This window comes from Apteryx mantelli, chromosome 13, assembly GCF_036417845.1.
Source record: "Apteryx mantelli isolate bAptMan1 chromosome 13, bAptMan1.hap1, whole genome shotgun sequence".
NCBI classification, from domain to species: domain Eukaryota; kingdom Metazoa; phylum Chordata; class Aves; order Apterygiformes; family Apterygidae; genus Apteryx; species Apteryx mantelli.
Genome location: NC_089990.1, coordinates 5,994,533 through 6,012,732, shown reverse-complemented (window position 1 = coordinate 6,012,732; position 18,200 = coordinate 5,994,533). Strand labels below are relative to the sequence as shown.

Genomic DNA, 18,200 nt, shown 5'->3' with positions numbered 1-18,200 from the left:
GCTTGTGAAAGCTTGTGAAGAGAAAAGCAGCAGCTCTAGGGTGTCACCATCAACGTGGGGTTCAGGAACGAGCCGTGAATAGACCTGTACTTCCTTGTTTTGTAGCAGGCTGGGCCGGGCCCTGTGGCCCCTCTCCATACCCATGCTGTTCTCTGTTCCTTCCTATCGCAACACAAAAACAAGCCATAAATAGCGGTGGGGGTAGAAGGGGAAGGAACTGCCTATAAGGTGAATGAGCTGATCATAAAGCCCAAGTCATCTGTTTTTTGTATGTGCCCTATGATGAATGAGCATTTGTTCGGGTTGGGGAAGCAACACCTTTTCCCTATCTGGGAGAGAGTGGCCAGAACTCAGCGCTGCTGCCTGTCATGGTGCCAACGTAGGTTTGTTAACCTTGCTTTGGCGGAGAGCTCCTCAGCATCCTGTCTCGTGCATCGGTGACCCAAACTGGAGGAATTCATAATGGCTTGTCAGCTCTTTTGGCTGCTAGGAGAGATTTACTCTCCAGTATGGATTCGTTTTAATTACAGTCAGTGTTTAGGGGTCCTTATCTGTCTTCCTTCACCCATAGGGATGTTGTCAGTTTTGATAGCTAATCTGGAATTAAGCTGATGATCCGTAAAAATAGGGCCACTCCTTGGCCAATAATTCACTACTGTCACCAGCCTCTTCATGCTATCAGGAGAGGGACCAGAAAAACTGATTTATTGGCAGCTGAGAATGTCTCCCCTGGAGTTTGTGAAGGCAATGAAGGGGGTCTTGCTATGCTGGTAGATCCAAGGTGAGGACAGTAGGGTTTTTCTCCTTTTCTAGGAGATACTATTTTGGGGGTGAGTGGGAGGAATGACAGCAGTTAACAGCAAGACGTAATTGTGGCTGAAGAGCACAGTGTTAACTGAGCTGCAGATCGCCCCTTTTTGCCACTCATCGCCGTAGGCTGCTGTGGAGCCCCAACGTGCAGATGACCCACCAGCGGTGCCTGGGAGGGCACGCGGGGCAGCCCCTCGCCAGCGCAGGGGCAGGACGGGCCTCGGTCCGCCGGGTGCGGCGTCAGCTGTCTGTCTGCAGCTCAAAATCTGAGATCGCTCAAAGCCGGCAGCGTGGGGAAGTGAAGAATTTGCTTTTGGAGCAGCTGGTAAAACAGCTGACGTTCCCAACTCTTTGTTTTTCTAAGCGCTGAAAATGACTTTTCCAGGTCCAAAGCCTGCTTCCACTTTATTAACATTTGATTAGCAATTACTCCTTGTTGTGCTGAGCTTGAAATAGGAGTACAATTAGGAACAGGTTTCTTCTGTGCCACGTCTGCACTGCCAAGGTGTATCCAATGGGAAGGACCGCGATGAGAGCACAGTTTGGGCGTCCTCCTGCTGAAATGGGCTCTCCAGTCTGCGGGGTAACGGTGTCGTCAAAGGGCAGTGGCGCCTGCCCGTGTGTACACGCACGCCCTTGCCAAACAGAGATACAGATCCTAATATTTACAAATATTTTTAATGTTTTAAATCCCCACTTATTTTTTTTTTTAAATGGAATTTGGTGTTCGGTGCCAGGTGATGTTGAATTTTACTGCAATACGTGTTGCTGCCCAGGACAGAGAAATCTCTCTAGAGCTTGTAAAGAAGCAAGCAAAAAATGATGCCATTGATGCTGCAATGAGGTTCTGCTCGCATACGCTGTCTTGTGCTGCTGAGGGCCCCTGCTCACTGAAAGGAGCTGGGAAATAGAGCGGAGTGGAGGCTATCAGTGAATCCTAAGATGAGGCTTGGTCAAATAATAAAGAAAGTATTTGCTAATAAAAGATAATTTTTTCCATGCTATTTCTTGGGCTAATAAGCAGAGGAAGTGGAGAGAATCGATTCTCCCTGTTGCATGCTTGTATACGATCATGCCACAAAATTCAAAACACATGAGTTTTCAAAAAGCCCACAGCTTCACCCTTTTAAAATGGGTTCCTTACCCTGATTCTTGTTTGGGCTCAGATAATGACCTTTAGGCAAAACAATGCCAGCTGTATTTCATAATGGGAGTATACTTCTGTATGTTGTAATGAGCTGTTAACAGGGAACAGTATCGTGTGAAAATCTGCACGTTTCCCATGATACTGTCCTGATTTAAAAGCCACCCGTAAATTACTCAGTGTTGCAGATTTAAAGGTCGGGATTGGCCGTCAGATATATATATATATATTTTTTTTCCTCTCCCAAAACAATGTTTTCAGCAGGCTGGAATTTAAAATAGAAAAACCTGACTTCCTGGGAATTTCAGGAGTTACGCAGAAAGTAGGGTGGCCACTTGTGTTGTGTCCCCAAAAGCGAGCAGGCAGAGAAGGCAGCTCGTACAAGGCAAGGGGCAAAATAGCTTTGCTCCTTCGAGACCTTCTTATTGAGACTCCTGATGGAAGGCATCCAGAGTTCAGCGGACAGTCCTGAGTTGGTGGGTTTAGCCGAGTTTTGGAAAGGTTTATAGCAGAGCCGAAGGCTGACTTTCATTGCTGCTTTCAGTTCCCAGGGTGTCCCTCTTGATGTGCAGCAGCACTGATGGACACACGGCTGATGATCCAGAAGAGTTTCTGCAAGAAGGCGCTTTTTGCTGGATGTGAATATTTTATTAAATGTATATTACAATTCTGAATATTACTTTAGTTGCAAGTTCAGTCTTCGTTCTTTCCAGCTTTTTAGGTTTGATTGTATTCCAGGGGCTTACTAAAAAAATGCTAAGAATTTCAGCAAAACTCTGTGGAACACTTTTATTAAATTCTTTCAGTCATGCAAGCTAAATTAAATGACAGCTCTGTCCACCAAAAGATTACAAATATCAGTCAGACTTCTCCCCTAAATTCATGAAGGAATTAAATGTTTTTCTGAAAGTCTTCTATTCCTCTTAATAATCTGTTTGGCTGTTCTCTTTACTTTACATATTTTTGAAGTATGTTGAAATGGATGATTTCTGCCGTAAAGGAGCACAATACTTGTATCTCACTGGCCGTATTTTATCTGATTTTGCGGGCACAATTTTGGTATTGCCCAAATTGATATTTGCAATACCGGGAGCATAGTTTCCAAAATGAGAAAACAGCTATTAAGCTCTAGTCCAAGGAACACAGTGTTGACTTCTTTTCCAGGACTGGAGATTAATGACAAAAAGTGTATTGCAGCTCCCACTGTTTATGTTAAAATAGGAAAAACAAGACCAGGTGGCTCAGTGGGTTGGTAGGACAGTGAGCTCTGAAGAAAGTGGTGGTTAAGAATGAGGCAATATGAAGATTTCAATGCATGGCTGCCTGTCCAAATCCAGCTGAGTCATTACCCTGTGTTGCTGCCTCTCTCTCTGTCTGGTCACTGCATGGTTATGAATAATCTGCATAAACCACGCTGGAATGCTCTGCAGAGCTTCCCTTGCAGAAATGCTCGGCGTGCCGTCCTGATCTTGTTTTTTAAGCTTCAGCGAGGCCAAAGAACAAGCCAAGTCACAGCTATTTATGTGCAAGCCGCCCGGAGCTGCTTGATGCCCCCCGCGCCGATGTCCCTTCCGGCTGACGCGGCGCTGGAGATGGTGCGACGCTGATGCCACGCCACTCCTAGAGGGTCACAGTTTAAAAGCAACCGGATTGGAAGCAAAATGTGGGCTGCGTGCTCAGCTGATGTGCGGTGGGGCCAGCGGAGCTCTGCTCGTGGTCAGAAGCAAAGGTTACGTGTTTCTTTCCGTAATTATTGTGCTTTAGTTACCGGAGACAGAGATAACATGCCCTGCAGACACCTTTGGGAGAGACACTTGACTGCACACAGACTCCCACAATTTGTTCTTTGGTTTACGTCGGGTACATTAGTGTATTTTATGTTAGTGTATTTTTATGGTTTTGCGGAGAAGAACAGATATGACTGTAATCTCTTACAGCTGGATGAATTGTGATTAAGTTAAGACTATCTCATTGTTACATACTACTTTAGCGATCACTGGACTATGTATTTTCCTGCCTTTTACCATAGGTTCTAACCACAGGACATGAATAAACTGTAATGTCAGGGTAGTAGTTAGCTTTGGTTGCTATTTAAGGATGGAGAAGCTATGTTCAGGCCACCAAATGTAATTTCATAAAGCGCCTGGACTGTCGTGGAGGTTGTGTAATGGTAGATCGGCATGAGTGTGGCATTGCTCTTGCCAAAGCTAAGGCATCCCACCATGTCCCCTGAACAAACAGGAGCCGACATGGTAGGGGTGGGATCTCCACCATGCGCTACGTCTCCTAAAGGTGGTGGTAGATTTTGAGGCTGGGACAGGCGTCCTTCTGGCCCCAGCTGTGTCAGTGGGGGGCTTTGCCCTCTGCCAGCGACATTGGCTGGGCACAGCAGGGCCCTGCTCTGTGGTGGAGCTGTTGGACTTCAACATCCACGCCTGCTAGTCTAGTAGGGCTTCCTCATTGCTTCGTGCTGCTCTAGTGACCTTTAGTCTGTGGGTTTCCAACTCTTATCGTGGGCTTCAGCTGCAAAACTTGACTTGCTGAACCTCCTTGCAGATGTTAGTATCTGGGGACATGTGACTGAGGCTGGTGTGGATGGAGCTCTTGTCCTGGAAAACTGGGAGCTGAGGATTGTGTCCGTGCTGCCTATGTGACAGCGGCAGTTTGTCGTTGTGGCGGTTAGATCCGGAGGAGAGGCCAGCTGCCCATCGCTGGGCTCCTGCGGAGAGCGAGGAGCGCCTAGGAGTAGTCACACCAAATTCAGGTGCCTGGAGCAGGGGGCTTGGAGGTGACCCACGAGCAAAAGCAAACCTCCTTCTTTGCTCTCTACCTTTTGCTGCTTCCCTGGATGGTCTTTTCCAGGCTCATCTCCGTAAACTTTTATTTCCCGAAGCTTTTTTTTCCCTGAGTCACGCTCTTTCCCTGCAGCGCGTCACCTCTCCCGGAGGGAAGGAGGATGCTGGCCATGGATTTGACCGTGGGGAGGGGGGAGGACCAGGTGGTGCAGCGTGCGCAGTGGCACCGTGGCAGCCCTGCACGAGCTCTGCAGGGCTTGGCCAGGGCCACCGTGTGTCTCCGAGCACCCTGGTGCCCGTGGGACGCCCCAAGCAGCCGGGTTCGGTGCATCGGGACCTCTGCCTCCCCGTGGCTGAGGGTGGCGTGCCTTCTCCAGCCGTTCCTCGCGGGTAGTTTTTTTGTTTGTTTTTTTGTGGTCATGCAGTATTCTGGGAAAGGCCTGGAAATGTCTGAATAAAATAAAATAAAGTTCCCGAAGAGTGAACATGAAGGGGCTGAGCGAAAGCCTGTTGAAGCCCGCGGAAACGCATCCCCCGAGCTTCCCTGGGTTTTGGATCAGGCTCTGCATGTTTTGGGGAGAGGAGCTGCGTTTTCCTTAACGTGGGAGCACGTTATGTATTTTTTGGGGTGTGCTGACCCAGCTGATTCGCCTCTTGCTCTGGAAAGGAACCGTGGGCCAAAGCCGCTGTCGCGGGGCCGTGCATCGCCCTCGGGGCGGGAGAAGCAGCAGGAGAAATACGCCTACCTTTCTCCGACGTTTCCTTTTTTCCCTCCGTAGCTCAAAGCATGCCTGTCGCGTGGGACAGGCTTTTGCATGCGAGAGGGGAAGGTTTGCTGCCCTGCTCCTCTCCGAAGGACGCGGGGCGCGCCAGTGGCATGGCCGGGAAAACCCGCGGCGCTCTCGCGTCAAGCCATTTGTTTTTCGTTACGTTATGCTACCTTAATATAAACAATAAGGTATGTGGACATTGCTGTGGACAGGGAGAGCCAGATGCTGAAAGCATTCCTCCAAGGCTGTATAAACTTCAGCAGCTAAATATTTTAGGAACTGTTTTCTAAGGCTAGCTTAATAGTTTAAAAATATAACCTAGATTCCAGATATTAAAAAATGCCTTGAAAGGCACGCATCTTGCTGCAATAGATGGAGCTAACTAAACCCCTGAAGTATGCAGAAAGCTTCCATTTTGCAATATCTTCTGTTACTTATCCTTTTCATTATTATTTTTTTTAATGCTGAGATTAAATTCAAGAAGGCTTTTAACAGTGGAGCAGTAGTGATAGAATTTTTCAGCATATATTAACCAGCTGACTTGCACTTTTTCAAAATGAATCTGGGTTTATGGTGAAATAGTTGGTTATTTTAGCAATAGCAAGGTCAGAAAAGTCAGCATGAAGGGGATGCCAATATCTTACAGTGTGTCCATTCCTTCCAGGCATTGCGAAAGGGCAGTGTGGAGAGCTCCAACCCGTGCTTTGAAAGCAGTCCTGCCTTTGTATTCAGTGGAGATGCTTGAATCCCCTTCTCAGTGATGTGGGACCTGTCACGACTAGTTAGGACTTTACTTTAAAGTGTTTTCGTTGTTTTTCTGCTTGTAAATACTGGAGTTGCTTTGCGCAGATTGCAGATTATTCATTGCTTTGCTTTTCCTGCCAAGGTTAAGTCATTCCTGAGCCCGTCGCTGTTTGAACGCTTGTTTCTATGGACATCTCCAAAAACACATCAGGAGATATGAGGGGTCCAACCCAGGCGCGCAGCTGCGAGTAGGATGTTTGTGAGCGGTCCCGTTGCGGTTGCGCTGGCGTCCTTTGGGAAGGCCGTGCTGGGACAAAGAGTCTCCAAACGTACGTGATAGAATTTGGGATGTTCAAAACTATCGGGGTTGCCCAGAGTGGCGCTGGTGCCCGCAGAAACGCTGGGGTTGTTGATGGACCAGTATTTACTGCCCGAGATTCAAAGTGCCTCTTTGTTTTGGTTTCTCCCATCCGCTCCAGACTCCGCTGAAGGGCTGCAGGAGTTGTCCGCCAGCCCTGGCGGTTCTCCGCGTCTTCTCTGGATGGGGCCAGCTCACTGTGGCCACAGCAGCAGAGCTGATCCTGCCCTCGTTACGGCAAGCTGGATTGTGGCTTTTTCCCGCTTGTGTTGGGTCCTACCTTGGGATTGTTCACACAATTGGAATTTTTTTTTCCTCCAAACCTTGGCTGCTCTTGGACAATCACTGTAAGCCTGTTTTTTTCCCCCAAGAAAGCAATAATAGTACTGCTATGGTTGGGCCTGGTTTTCTGAGCTGCTGTTTCCTTGCAGACCCCCAAAACTTAGATCAGCATCCTCTGCACTTCAAGGGTAAGGAATGAGATTTGCAGGTCGCTTTGGGGTGCTGCAAGGACCTGAGAGATGTCCGGATGGCAGGACTCACTGGCTACCTCTGGAGACCTCCTTGGTTGCTGACCTGGAGGCCTGGGTGGTGTGGGGTCAATCAGGACTTGCAGACGTGCTCCAGCCTGTGGTGCAAGGCTTGTGATGGGAGATGCTGAAGGGCAGAGTTGCTCAACATGCTGTATTCCTCTCCTTTTGTTTCTTCTGTTGTGGTTTTGTGTGCAGCTTTGTCCACGAACCAAACCTGAGCTCTTCCCCAGGAAAATGTTTTGCTTGAGGGAGAATTGTCCGTGCTGCTCGCTGGGTCCTCTCCCGTCGCTCCTGGCTCTGGCAAGGGATGGGGACCTTGCTCAGGAGAGCCGCCGAGGCCCGTTCCCCTTGTAAGTGTGGGGTGAAGGGGTGTGCTAGGTGACCCTGCGGCACGTCCTGTCTTTCAGCTGCTGAAAGGGATGGCTTTGCCGCGCCGAAAAGCTCCGGGCAAAACTGTGGAGGAGGAGGAAGAGGAGGCGGCGAGCGGCGACTGTGACGATGAAGATGACTGCGGTGGGGGCTCCGGAGATGGGGAGCTGCGAGTCCGGAACCAGCTCCGGTTCTTAGCAGGTGACAGGGACGGCGCCTTCGCCTTTCCGTGGGGGGGTCCGCGGGGGTGCTGGCGGCAGAGCCGGCCTGAGGCCCCCGGGGGCTCGTGGGCCACGACGGCGGTGCCGCGGGAGCTGCTGGCGGCGGTGCTGGGCTGCGGCTCGGCTCGGCTCACCGTGGGAGCCCGCTGGGACTGCGGCTGCGAAGGTAACGCCGACGCTTTTCCAGGTTGGTTTTGCTCAGGGCAGCCCCTAGGATGGGATGTGAGAGAAAGAAGGCCAACCTTTTTTTTTTAACCTCTCGATGGGTACCAAAATCGACCTCTTCTCTCCTTCCCTGCTCTGCCGACATGCACGGGAAGCCTGAGTTTCAAAATGAGCTTTCTGCCTGTCGGAAGGCGCCGGAAAGAAAGCAAAGATCGTTTGACTGCAGCAAACCCTCTGGGTTATTTCCGATCTGGAATTTAGAGGCCCGTGGTAATTTTTTTAAAAAATATCTCGGCTTCATTTTTCAAAATCGATTTAGGTACCTAGGAGCCTAAAGTCATACTGACCAGCAGTTCGATGCATTTCTTTGGTTGCTTTGAAAATGGCCCTCAGGCGTTCCTAGCATTTCGAGGCTGCCTTATAAATAACATACCCACCGTTACCCGCGAGGAGGAGGAGGAGGAGGAAGCAAGACCAGGCGGGGTGGTCAGGCCATGCGCGTAGGCGATGTGTGTTGTCCACTGGGCTTGAGCGTCGCTGCACCAGCCTACGCCAGCCCGCGACTTGGCCCAATTAACCCTGGTTCCAGCGCTGGGCGTTACTCTTCAAAAGACCGGACAACTGAACCTGGATAAAATCGGCTTTACAGCTCTGAATTTTAAGAGGCAAATTTGGGCTCTTAAACGAAGCACAGATGTTTATAAATGCCCTTCCATTGGTGTGAGATAATTAAAATATCCTTAATGAAGTGAGACCTGAAATATTAAATGCTGGTTTCATATCAAAGATTATTGACACGTTATGTAAAATATATAAAATACATATATTCAAATATCAGTTAAGGGAAAGAAAAGGCTTTTAAAGTCCTCCGGTCCAGGTCTGAAAGAGAAATATAATTCAGAGAAGGATAAAATACACGTTCTTTCATCCAAGAACTAAATATCAAAGTGCACGCTGAGGAAATGCAGGTGATCCACATTGTCCTGACTTGCGAGCAAAGGTACGTGTTTCATTTTCCATGATCTTTGTGTCATACCTTTATGCTATTTTAACGTGTTTATAATTTCCTCTTATACCCTTTCCCATAATATCATCGCTGATCTCTGAAGCTGTGTATATAATCCTTTCTGCCTTTTTCTGTCTCTCTAGGCTAGTTTAATCACTGTATTGATCTCCCAAAGATAACCTGCCTGTCTAGCAATTTAGACCTCTCTTGTCGCTGCAGTGTATGAGCATGTTATAAGAAAAGAGGAGTTATCCTCTCTGCACTACTCTGCTGGAGGGTATTTGCTGCCGACTTTGCTACAGGATGGTAAAATATTGACTTTAAATGGCGAAAAGACAGAAGTGGTTTGGGGCTTTGTGTTCCCGGCAGGTTAAATCTTTCAGCTTGCTGAGAATGGTGGGTTTGTCCAACACGACTTGCAGGCACCAGCTGGCCTTGGAGAGGTGAGCTGTGCCATCATGGTGCCAGCTCTCCTCTAATTCCTCATTTTTGCATGCCATGATACTCTGTTTTGTATTTTGCTTTAGAGCATAAAGGCAAAGTTGGTCAGACAGTGACAGAATCATAATTGGTTGGTACTGGATATAAATCATGACCCTCTGTTCAAGTCTTATTTTGGAAGCGAGCCCAGGAAAAACTGCTGATGGTGTGGAAATACTTTCAACATTTTCAGAATGATATTTCTTTTTACTTTGAAAGGGTATTTTTCAATTAAATTTTTTTCCATCCTATCATATCGTATATACATAACACAAAATAAAAGGGACCAGAAACCACTCCATGTTTTCCCGCTGTTCCACAAATTCTAAATTTTAGGTTAGCGTTCTGATGTGACACGATGCCAGGCGTTGAAATCTGGAAATACTTTGTGAAATGAACTTCTGCGTTTAGCGTGACCTTATCTCCCTCCTTCCCAAGGTGCTGAACCTCGGGGCTGCCATCAGGGTGCATCGCTCGGGTGCATCGTTTTCCTTCTCATAGGGACCTTGTTCATCTCGGGAGGGTTTCTTTGGCCCTGTGATAGGAGCGGAGAAGGCCTGAGTCTGCTTTAGATACGCTGGGCAGGCTGCTCTGTGACATGTGTCCTTGCACTATCCAAGAATAACACAGAAAAAATTCACGTGACCCTGTGAGATGAGGTCGTGGCTGCATCTGGGCCACGTGCCTCAGGTTCTTGGCCCTGCCCTAAAATCTTGTGTAGTGGGATCAATATGTAAAATAAAGACTTTAACGAGATGCATAAACATTCTGTGTTGCGACCGAGTCTGTAGCAAACTGAACCGTAGGAGGATGTGGATCCCGCGGCGGATGAGCGGTGCGTTGGATGGGAGGAGAGGTGGGTGACAGGATGCAGGTGCTGGGTTTGGCCAGAAGTTGGGTGACAAACTTGTCAGATTTTTGCCCCCTCCGAGGTCTTTGCATGAGGAGGCTCAGTCCCATCCCACCCCACACGCTGGTAGTTGGGACAGTGGCTCTCCTGGCAGTCTGAGTTTCTCCTGCATTGGGTGACACTGGCCCTGCCGGTTAATGGGAAACATGTGCTGCTCAGGACTGGCCTCACCACGATGTCCCCTTGGAAGGTCTTGGAAAACTGGAGACTAAAAAAGACTGCATTTTAAAAAAAAGTCAGTTTTTAGTACTGACTAGTTTTGATTTATCGCCTGTTGTATAGAGTGTAGCCTTTGTTTCCTATTTATAATGACCCTGTAATAACTGGACAGTCAACTTAAACTTTAATGATTTAAACATACTTGTAGACTGTCAAGTCAAAAGTTTGTGAGTGACTATAAACATATGTTGGTGAGCACTATATGCTAATAAATTCATTATTATGTTGCCCCAGTGGGAAGCACTGAGATGGCAGGCTTTTTTTATGATAGGTCTTTTATTGTTTGTCACATCTGCAACACATTAAGGATTTTGAAGGCAGATAATGTTTACAATAAGAGAAGGATTGAAAACTTTCCAGATCGGTGAAGAGCACTTCCTGTTTTTGAACGGGATAGCCGTGGAATCTGCACCACGTCCATGTTGCTCTAAAAATAGAGACGTGTACATACGCACACATGTATTTATGCCCCACCAGTGGCAAATCATGTCTGCGAATAAATTACAGTATTTTTCCCCCAAATTGTGAGTCAGTGCAAATGTATGCCAGAATCTACGCTACAAACGTGTACTCGCACGCGGCTGAAATCAGTCCTTCTACGTCTTGTTCCCAAAGCAAACAGGTACATCACTCAAGGTGCCACTAACAACTCTGAGCCTTTGGCCAGGAAGCCTGAAAATAAACCCAGGGTGCAGGAGATGCTGCTGCCCCGAGTAGCATTAGACGCTGGGGCAGAGCAGACAGCTTTTCGGGGTGCATGGGGTGAACTGGCAGGCATCTGGCCACTTCAGACCATCGGAGGGTTCGCTGGGAGGAATAAATGCCTTTTAGGGGCCAGAGCATCACCTGGGAATGTTCTGAGTGATCCAGCAACCGGCATCGGGGGATGAGGGGGAAGATTTAGCCTTCCAAAATATCTGCATTAGGCAGTAACAAAAGTTGTCTTGGGAACAGATGGATTTGGCAGAATTAAGTAGAAATAGTTTGTCCTGGGAAGGGAAGTTGGCCTCATCCCGTGAGATATATAAGGATAGATGTATGCAATAAAGATATATAAAGATGGCTATGCAGTTTGTGTGTGTAAAACAGCTCCGCTGCCTGGCTGCTCCTCTTGCTTAACCTGCGGTTAGTTTTGCCTTTCTGATCTCCCTCGGTTATTTGTAAGGAGAGAGAGAATTTGTAGTTGGGGGCCAGCAGTAGCCCCCCTGCTAGCCCAGCGGGCTCAGCCGAGTTTTCCCGCGCGTGGAGAGCACCTTCCCCGCATGCAGCTCTGGCTGCTGACCTGCACCTCTGCACCAGCGGGGCCATCATATGCTGGTGGGATGGGCCAGCAATCCACATTGTACCCGGCTCTGGGCGCAAGTTGAGATTAGCACAGCGTGTCCCTTCCTTTACTGAGCTCCATAACTCTTGAATAGCTTCTGACTTGCTTTGCCACTGACTTGTCCTCTTGGCAGGGTGGTTTCAAAAGGTCTTGCCAAATTGCAGGCTTGAACATCGCCTTGCACATTTGCTGAGGGCGATTGCTTCGCAGGTAGGAAAGGCATTTGGTTGGCAACTCCTTCATAAATATTGCAAAGGTGTTGTTGCTTCCAAAGGAAAATAGGTAAAATCAGAGAGCGCATCGTGTCTCTGACAGCGAGCTTTCCAGAGAGAAGTTGCGATCCTCCTACCTGGTGGTGGACTGTGCCTCAGAGGTCTTAGCGTGGAGGTGTTATTCCTGGAATTCAGCAGAGATTTGCCTTTGGTGACCTTCCTCTCGTTAGCCCTTTTTCTCCCAGGGTTGTCTCTGGAGGTGCTGTCGTGGTGGCTCAGCAGAGTCTGTGCTTGTGTCGGAAGACAGACCAACATTATTTAAAATATTTACAAGGTCATCTCATCAGATCCGTTAGAACGGTGGCTGCTTCTCTGTGTATTTCTCCCTGTGCCCATATCTGAGCTGCTGGTGTCTGCTGGTGCTGCTCTGCTTGGTTGAGCCCTGGGTCCTGAGAGCCAGTTCATCTGGATGCTTATCTGTACGGTGAGAAAGAGGTTTTCAAACACCTGCTTTGCCTTAAAATGCTCCTCGGGCGGGCGGAAGATGTCCCTGTCCACGTGGACGCTTGCTGATGGCACGGGGACCTCTGGCCACTGTGCTTTCCTAGTGAGTGGCCTGCAGACTTATAGCTGCGCTGGAAAATATCAGGGGGGACCTGTTTATCGCGCCCAGCTCTGCTCAGCCTTCAGCAGAGGTGCTCTGTCCTTGTCACCGGGCGAGGTGAGCCGTTTCCGTTTGAAGTGGTATCCGTTCTGTTTTTTTTTTTTTTTTTTTTTTTCTATTCTGCTGAACGCTTTGGGACTTCTAACTGCAATTTTTGTAGCAGCAACTTTAATTGTTTCTGTTGTTTTTTTGCAAAGAGGATGCTGCTGAATACTTGACCGAAGCAAGAATAGCAGAAACATGCTGTTTTACAAGACGCTCATCCTGTCCCGAAGCAAAAAATGACGAGGCCAAATGTCAGCTAGATTATCCTGATGGCAGAACTGGAATCAGACCAACTAAAACAGTGCAATAGCTTGATTATTGCTTTTCTGTTTCGAGGGTTTGTGTTTGTTGAAATTTCTTTTAATGAAGATTTGGTTGGAAGTCAAGAATTCTTTGTCGCTATGCAAAATACAAGCTAGAAGACAGGGAGTCACATGTAACAGTTGGCTGAAGCTGTAGCTGAGTGGCGAGTTCATTAATTCACTTTTGAAGTCAGCAAAAATGAATTTGTTTATTGACAGACTGGGAAAATGATTGGTGGCTTGAAGAGATGGGCCTGCTTATAGCAGCCTTCAGCTGGCTGTTTTCAGTGCTATGACCCTTCTTACAGTATATTTTATATGTACCTTTTAGAGGGTTCTTGTAGCTTTTATGCTGTGAGTTCCTCCAAGGAAACAATAAATCCCCAACTGAAGAACTAGAGAGTTTGTCTGTTAGAATAAATTTGCACTTTGAGAAAAGCCACATTTATGCAATAGCATCTGAAATCAGCAAGCATATCCACGGGATATGTTAATCCCATACTTTTATTTTTCTGTTGGTTTTTTTTCTTTTTTTAAAAATTTTTTTGGTGTTGTGCTTCAGGTTGCAGATCTAACTCTGTCTGAGCAGTTTGTGTCTTGTATTTTTAGGACTTGACCTCCACTGCTTTGGTCCATTTTGACCCAAAGTGACGAATGATGTACCAGTTCTTGAAAGCTGGATCAGTTGAAGACATTTAAATCCCAGATAGTCACATAGCTATAAATCATATGCATCACATTCATAATGTGAGCTGAAGAGGGTTTAAATCATTATTTTGGAATCTCAAATCGGCACGGGCTAGGCTGGTTCTTGAGCTCAGTATATGGTGACTGGGTGAAATCTGTCAGGTTGAGACATACTGAAGGTCAGTTGAGATGATCTGCTGCTTCTGCTTTTACACTGTGCACATTTACAAAAGTTTTGTGAATGAGGCTCTCTATGATTGCTTGTCAAGCCCGTATGTCTTAGTGTTTATAATGGCACTCTGCTGGCAGAACGTTTACCCCTTATTTGGGCTTGAACACAGGCTGCGAGTTTCAGTGGTAGCTTGTATAACGCCAGAGCGTCTACGGAGACACTTTTCAACAGTGTAATTTGGGAGCTGATGTATCTTTAAATCGTTACTGAGAGCAGCATTTTACATGACTGAACGCATCAAAACAATTTCAAGTATGCAAAAATCTGCCTAGCTGCAATAGTGATAGTCATATTTATCTTTAAAGGATGATAAATCCGTTTTCCTCTAGCTGAAAATGTGCGAATTCTTCTCAGGCTGGGATACACTTCCTGACTCGGATAGAAACTTGCTTTTCTTTTTGTGCCTTTCTTTTTTTTTTTTCTTCTGGGAAAGACAAAACAGTTTAAATGGATTTCTTTTTAAGGGACAACAAGAAAGGAATATTTCAGACAGAAGCAGACCAGGTGGCACTTGCTAATGGACTGACAAGATAACCTTACGCAGATAGGCAGGGCATCCTATCTGCGCAGTTTGCTGCACAAAGAGCGGTTTGTAGGCGAGCCTGATAACAGTATCGCGTGTTGATTGACTCTTCGCGTAGGAGAGGGTGTCCCTTTCATGAGCGGCTCAGCTTTTCCTAATGCCTTACTGCAGGTAAACTGATAAGAGTGATTACAGGGATGCAATAAATGTCACCTCAGGTTATACTTCAATGGCCAGGAATCACTTTTTTGATCACCTGAGCACCACCGCAGGGGAGCAGACATGGGACAGTGCTGTAGCGGGGTCCTGCGCTGAGCTCCTGCTACAGTCCTGCAACACCGTGGTGCTCAGAAACTGGCTGAACACGAGATTGGGGTTGGCAAGAGTGGGATCTGCTGAAGCACACAGCCGTCATGGTGGGGATTTGGCTGCACGGGCAGTGAGAAGGATTGAACAGGACGAACTTTGCACAGCAGGGAGACCCAAAAGTAATATGGAGTCAAAAACGCCAGAAGACAAATTCATGGAGCTAAGATCTATCAAGGACTATTAAACACAGCTTGGCTCAGGAAGAGCTTGATGTGTGTATGCCCAGAAAGTGTCCTGAGGAAATACAACTGTGTGAAAGGCTGCAAACACAATTAATGTAAGGCCAGATGTCCCTGTCTTGTTTAAAGGGTTTAGCAGAGGGTCTTGGCCTTTTAGTGGTGGCTATTGCATTGCCATCGATTGCCTTGGCCTGAGATAGATGTCGTCCGAGTGGGCAGAGGTTGCTTCAGGTGGACCGTGGATGTCACCACTTTATGGAAGATTTTGGGGCACAACTTTCAGAGCACTCTTGAACTCTAAAGGGAAGAAAATGGGAAATGCTGAAATTCTCCAGGCTGCCTTAAAACTCCTGACCTTTGCCTCTTAGTTCCCCTCTTTGAATTTGAACAAATGTGCGTTTTGTTATACAGGATACTGTGGTAATGACCTAGCAGTGCGGGTTACGGCATTGCATTATGGCAGCAGCTGAAGGCTCTGGGGAGCTGGTGTTGGATGTGGTCGAGCATGAGCCTACATGGTGGTAGGTCTTCTTACCTGAGATCCAACATACTCTCACTTGCTGCAGACAGGGAGCATCACACTCTTGAAAATTAGCTTTTACATCTTTCCATAAATGTATAAGTGCGTATCTATAAACTAATCAGGCAGGATTAAATGAAGCTGAGAGTTAAATGTCTGGAAGAGCTGAAAGCTAGCATCAGCAGAAGAGTCAGAAAGTGCCTGGAGTGGTCCTGGAGCAGGGCTCTGCCCCGCGCTCCAGGACAAGGTTGCGGCCATGCGCTGCTGGAGTTAGACCACTTTGGGAAGCCCCCTGTGCTTGGTTTCTTTCTGAACAACAAGGTCACGGGTTTTAGGAAGTGGGTTTCCGGGCTGCAGGGAAAGCTGTTCCCTGAGATGAGGCTCCCAAAACGAAACTCATGAAGATCCATGCTGAACTAGCACGTGTGTCTGATCCTGCAGCCTGGGCGCTGGTGATAGATGGTCTCCAACCAGAGGAAATCCAGACCTGTCCAGATATCAGCCTATCTTTTTAGGCCATGTCAAAAAGATACCAGCAAGAGGAAGAGGGCTGCTTCTCCTGAGAAATCTCTCAAGACTTGGCATTTTTAATCCACGCTTCTTTTTCCCTTCTCCCCACCCCTCACTTTGCTATAATTGCAAGTAAAATAGTGTGTACTTGGGCCTGGCCTGCAAATCACTCGTCAGTTCGTGTATTACCTGGACATGATCGGTTACTGAGTCAACACTGGCCTGTTCGCTTTCAGTGTGCTTCAGAAACGGGGGAATTTATCATTCGTCAGGAAGAAGCTCTCTTCGACTGTTCTGAATTAGCTGTGACCTGCCGCATGAACATCTGTCGTCCTCGCTGAAGCTAACACCAGTAGTAACATGAACTGAACCAGGTGTGTCTGAATGCTGGCTCCAGTAATTCCCATATGAATCTCTCCCAGATTCTCGACCCCTCACAAGGGCGAGATAAATGAGCTGTGAACTGGAGGAAAGATGTTCTCCTTCCCACGCGGTGTCTGCAAGTCGGCGGGACTCTCTGCCTTCGCCATCCTTCCCCCTAACCACGGCTCTAAGGAGAGCATAGATGGGTTTGACTCCTTATCAACAAGCTGCACGCAGCCAAATGCTTCTGAAGCATAAGAGCCAAGTTTGCCGACCTTGCCAGCTCTTGTGGGTGTATGGTGTGTCGCCTGGGGCAGAAAGACTATGACCCTGAAATGAAACCTCCCCTACGTTGCTTTTATGGCTCATTGGGAAGTTTCTGATGGGAAGACTTTGCATTGGAAAATGCCTCTCTGCTAGAATGGAGATGCAATGGGAATGTGCTGATTTTTGCACAGTTTCTTTTTTCTTTTCTTTTTTTGCTTTGAAAATAAATTGAAACATCTTTCTCTCCTCCTGCGGTGGGGAAATGCAGAGACAGCCTGTTTGCCCATACTGGAATGTATCATTGTGAGCTTCCCTTCCAAAGTGGCTTTCTGTCTGAAAGTGTGCTCGAGATTGCATTTTTAATTGCACCACAGAAAAGACGAAATCCAAATGGACTGATTGGACTTTGTTGGAATGGTATGTTTTGACCTCCCAAAGTCAACTTATTTTTATTTGTCTTTTTTATTAACAATAGAAAGTTTGGACACATTTTGCTTTTGTTCTAGCTTGGAGTAGTAGCACATTCCATGTTTGCTGTGGGAATGGAAATTTGGCGTTTTGACCAGCTTCTGTTGTTTCAGAAAATGTCTTCAATGGTATTTAGGGCTCTCAAAAATATCTCGCAGTCTGTTGCTGCTCGCCGTTTGCTTTCCAGTTCCTGCGGCACCTGGGCCAATTCATCCCCGGGCCAGAGCAAGGCTCTGCCGTTGCCTTGCCGTGGTGGGACCCGGCGAGGGGGCTGCTCCCTGGGGATGGCGGTGGTCCTGTGGCCAGTCGCTCCCTCGCAGGATTGCACGTCGCTGGCCGGGGTGTCTGTACAGCTTCTCTGTGCTGCTCCGGGAGCTCGTCTGCTCCGAGCCGCGGCCATTCGGCGGGTGGCCAGGCTGGAAGGGCATGTGTCATCGTCCCAGGGCCAGCGAGGGAGTCCCGGCCAGATTTCTAACATGTAACTTGCAACTGCAATGCGATACACATCCTTTTTCTTCTTTTTTTTTTTCTCCCTTCCTGTTTTAATCCAAGTCTTGAGTCTCTGTAAAATTGTTGGGCTTGAAGCTATTTCGGAGTTGCCTGGGTCCCATGGATGCTGGAGACGCTTCCTGCATGGGGAGGCAGACATCTGCTGCAGCATGTTTTTGGACTTTTTTGTGTTACGCAGTCTGCAGTTGGCAGGTGGGAGCTAGTGGTTATTATCAGAGTCTGAGTAATATCCTTCGCCTCCCTGATAACTCTCTGCTGGCTGCTCTGCAGCTTGGGTGCATTTGCTTGTCCTATTCTGGTTCGGTGTAGCCAATTCCAGGAAAAAGTAAATAAAAAAAGTTGTGTGCTCCCCAAAGTCACAGCAGAGCACAGCCTGCAATATTTCTTCCTCTTCCCTTGTGCACATAAATCACACGTTAAGGCAAGTGCAGAGAATGTGAAAGAATGCATTTATACCAGAAGCGCGTTCCCCTTTCCGCGAAGGGCAGACTTTCTGCTGTG

The 18,200-nt window shown here is 47.6% G+C and overlaps 1 protein-coding gene across 2 annotated transcripts in view; it reads left to right on the top strand.

Annotated features, from left to right (window-relative positions):
- The window catches only part of GPC3 (glypican 3), a 139,884-nt gene that overhangs the window by 106,305 nt on the left and 15,379 nt on the right, over positions 1-18,200 (top strand). For both annotated transcript variants that reach the window (XR_010885524.1, XM_067304119.1), the window contains exon 7: positions 7,562-7,724. Coding sequence is in view for 1 of the 2 variants with exons in the window: in XM_067304119.1 (XP_067160220.1) it covers positions 7,562-7,724 (163 nt within the window). In the remaining variant the exon portion in view is untranslated. The remainder of the gene's footprint in view (positions 1-7,561; positions 7,725-18,200) is intronic.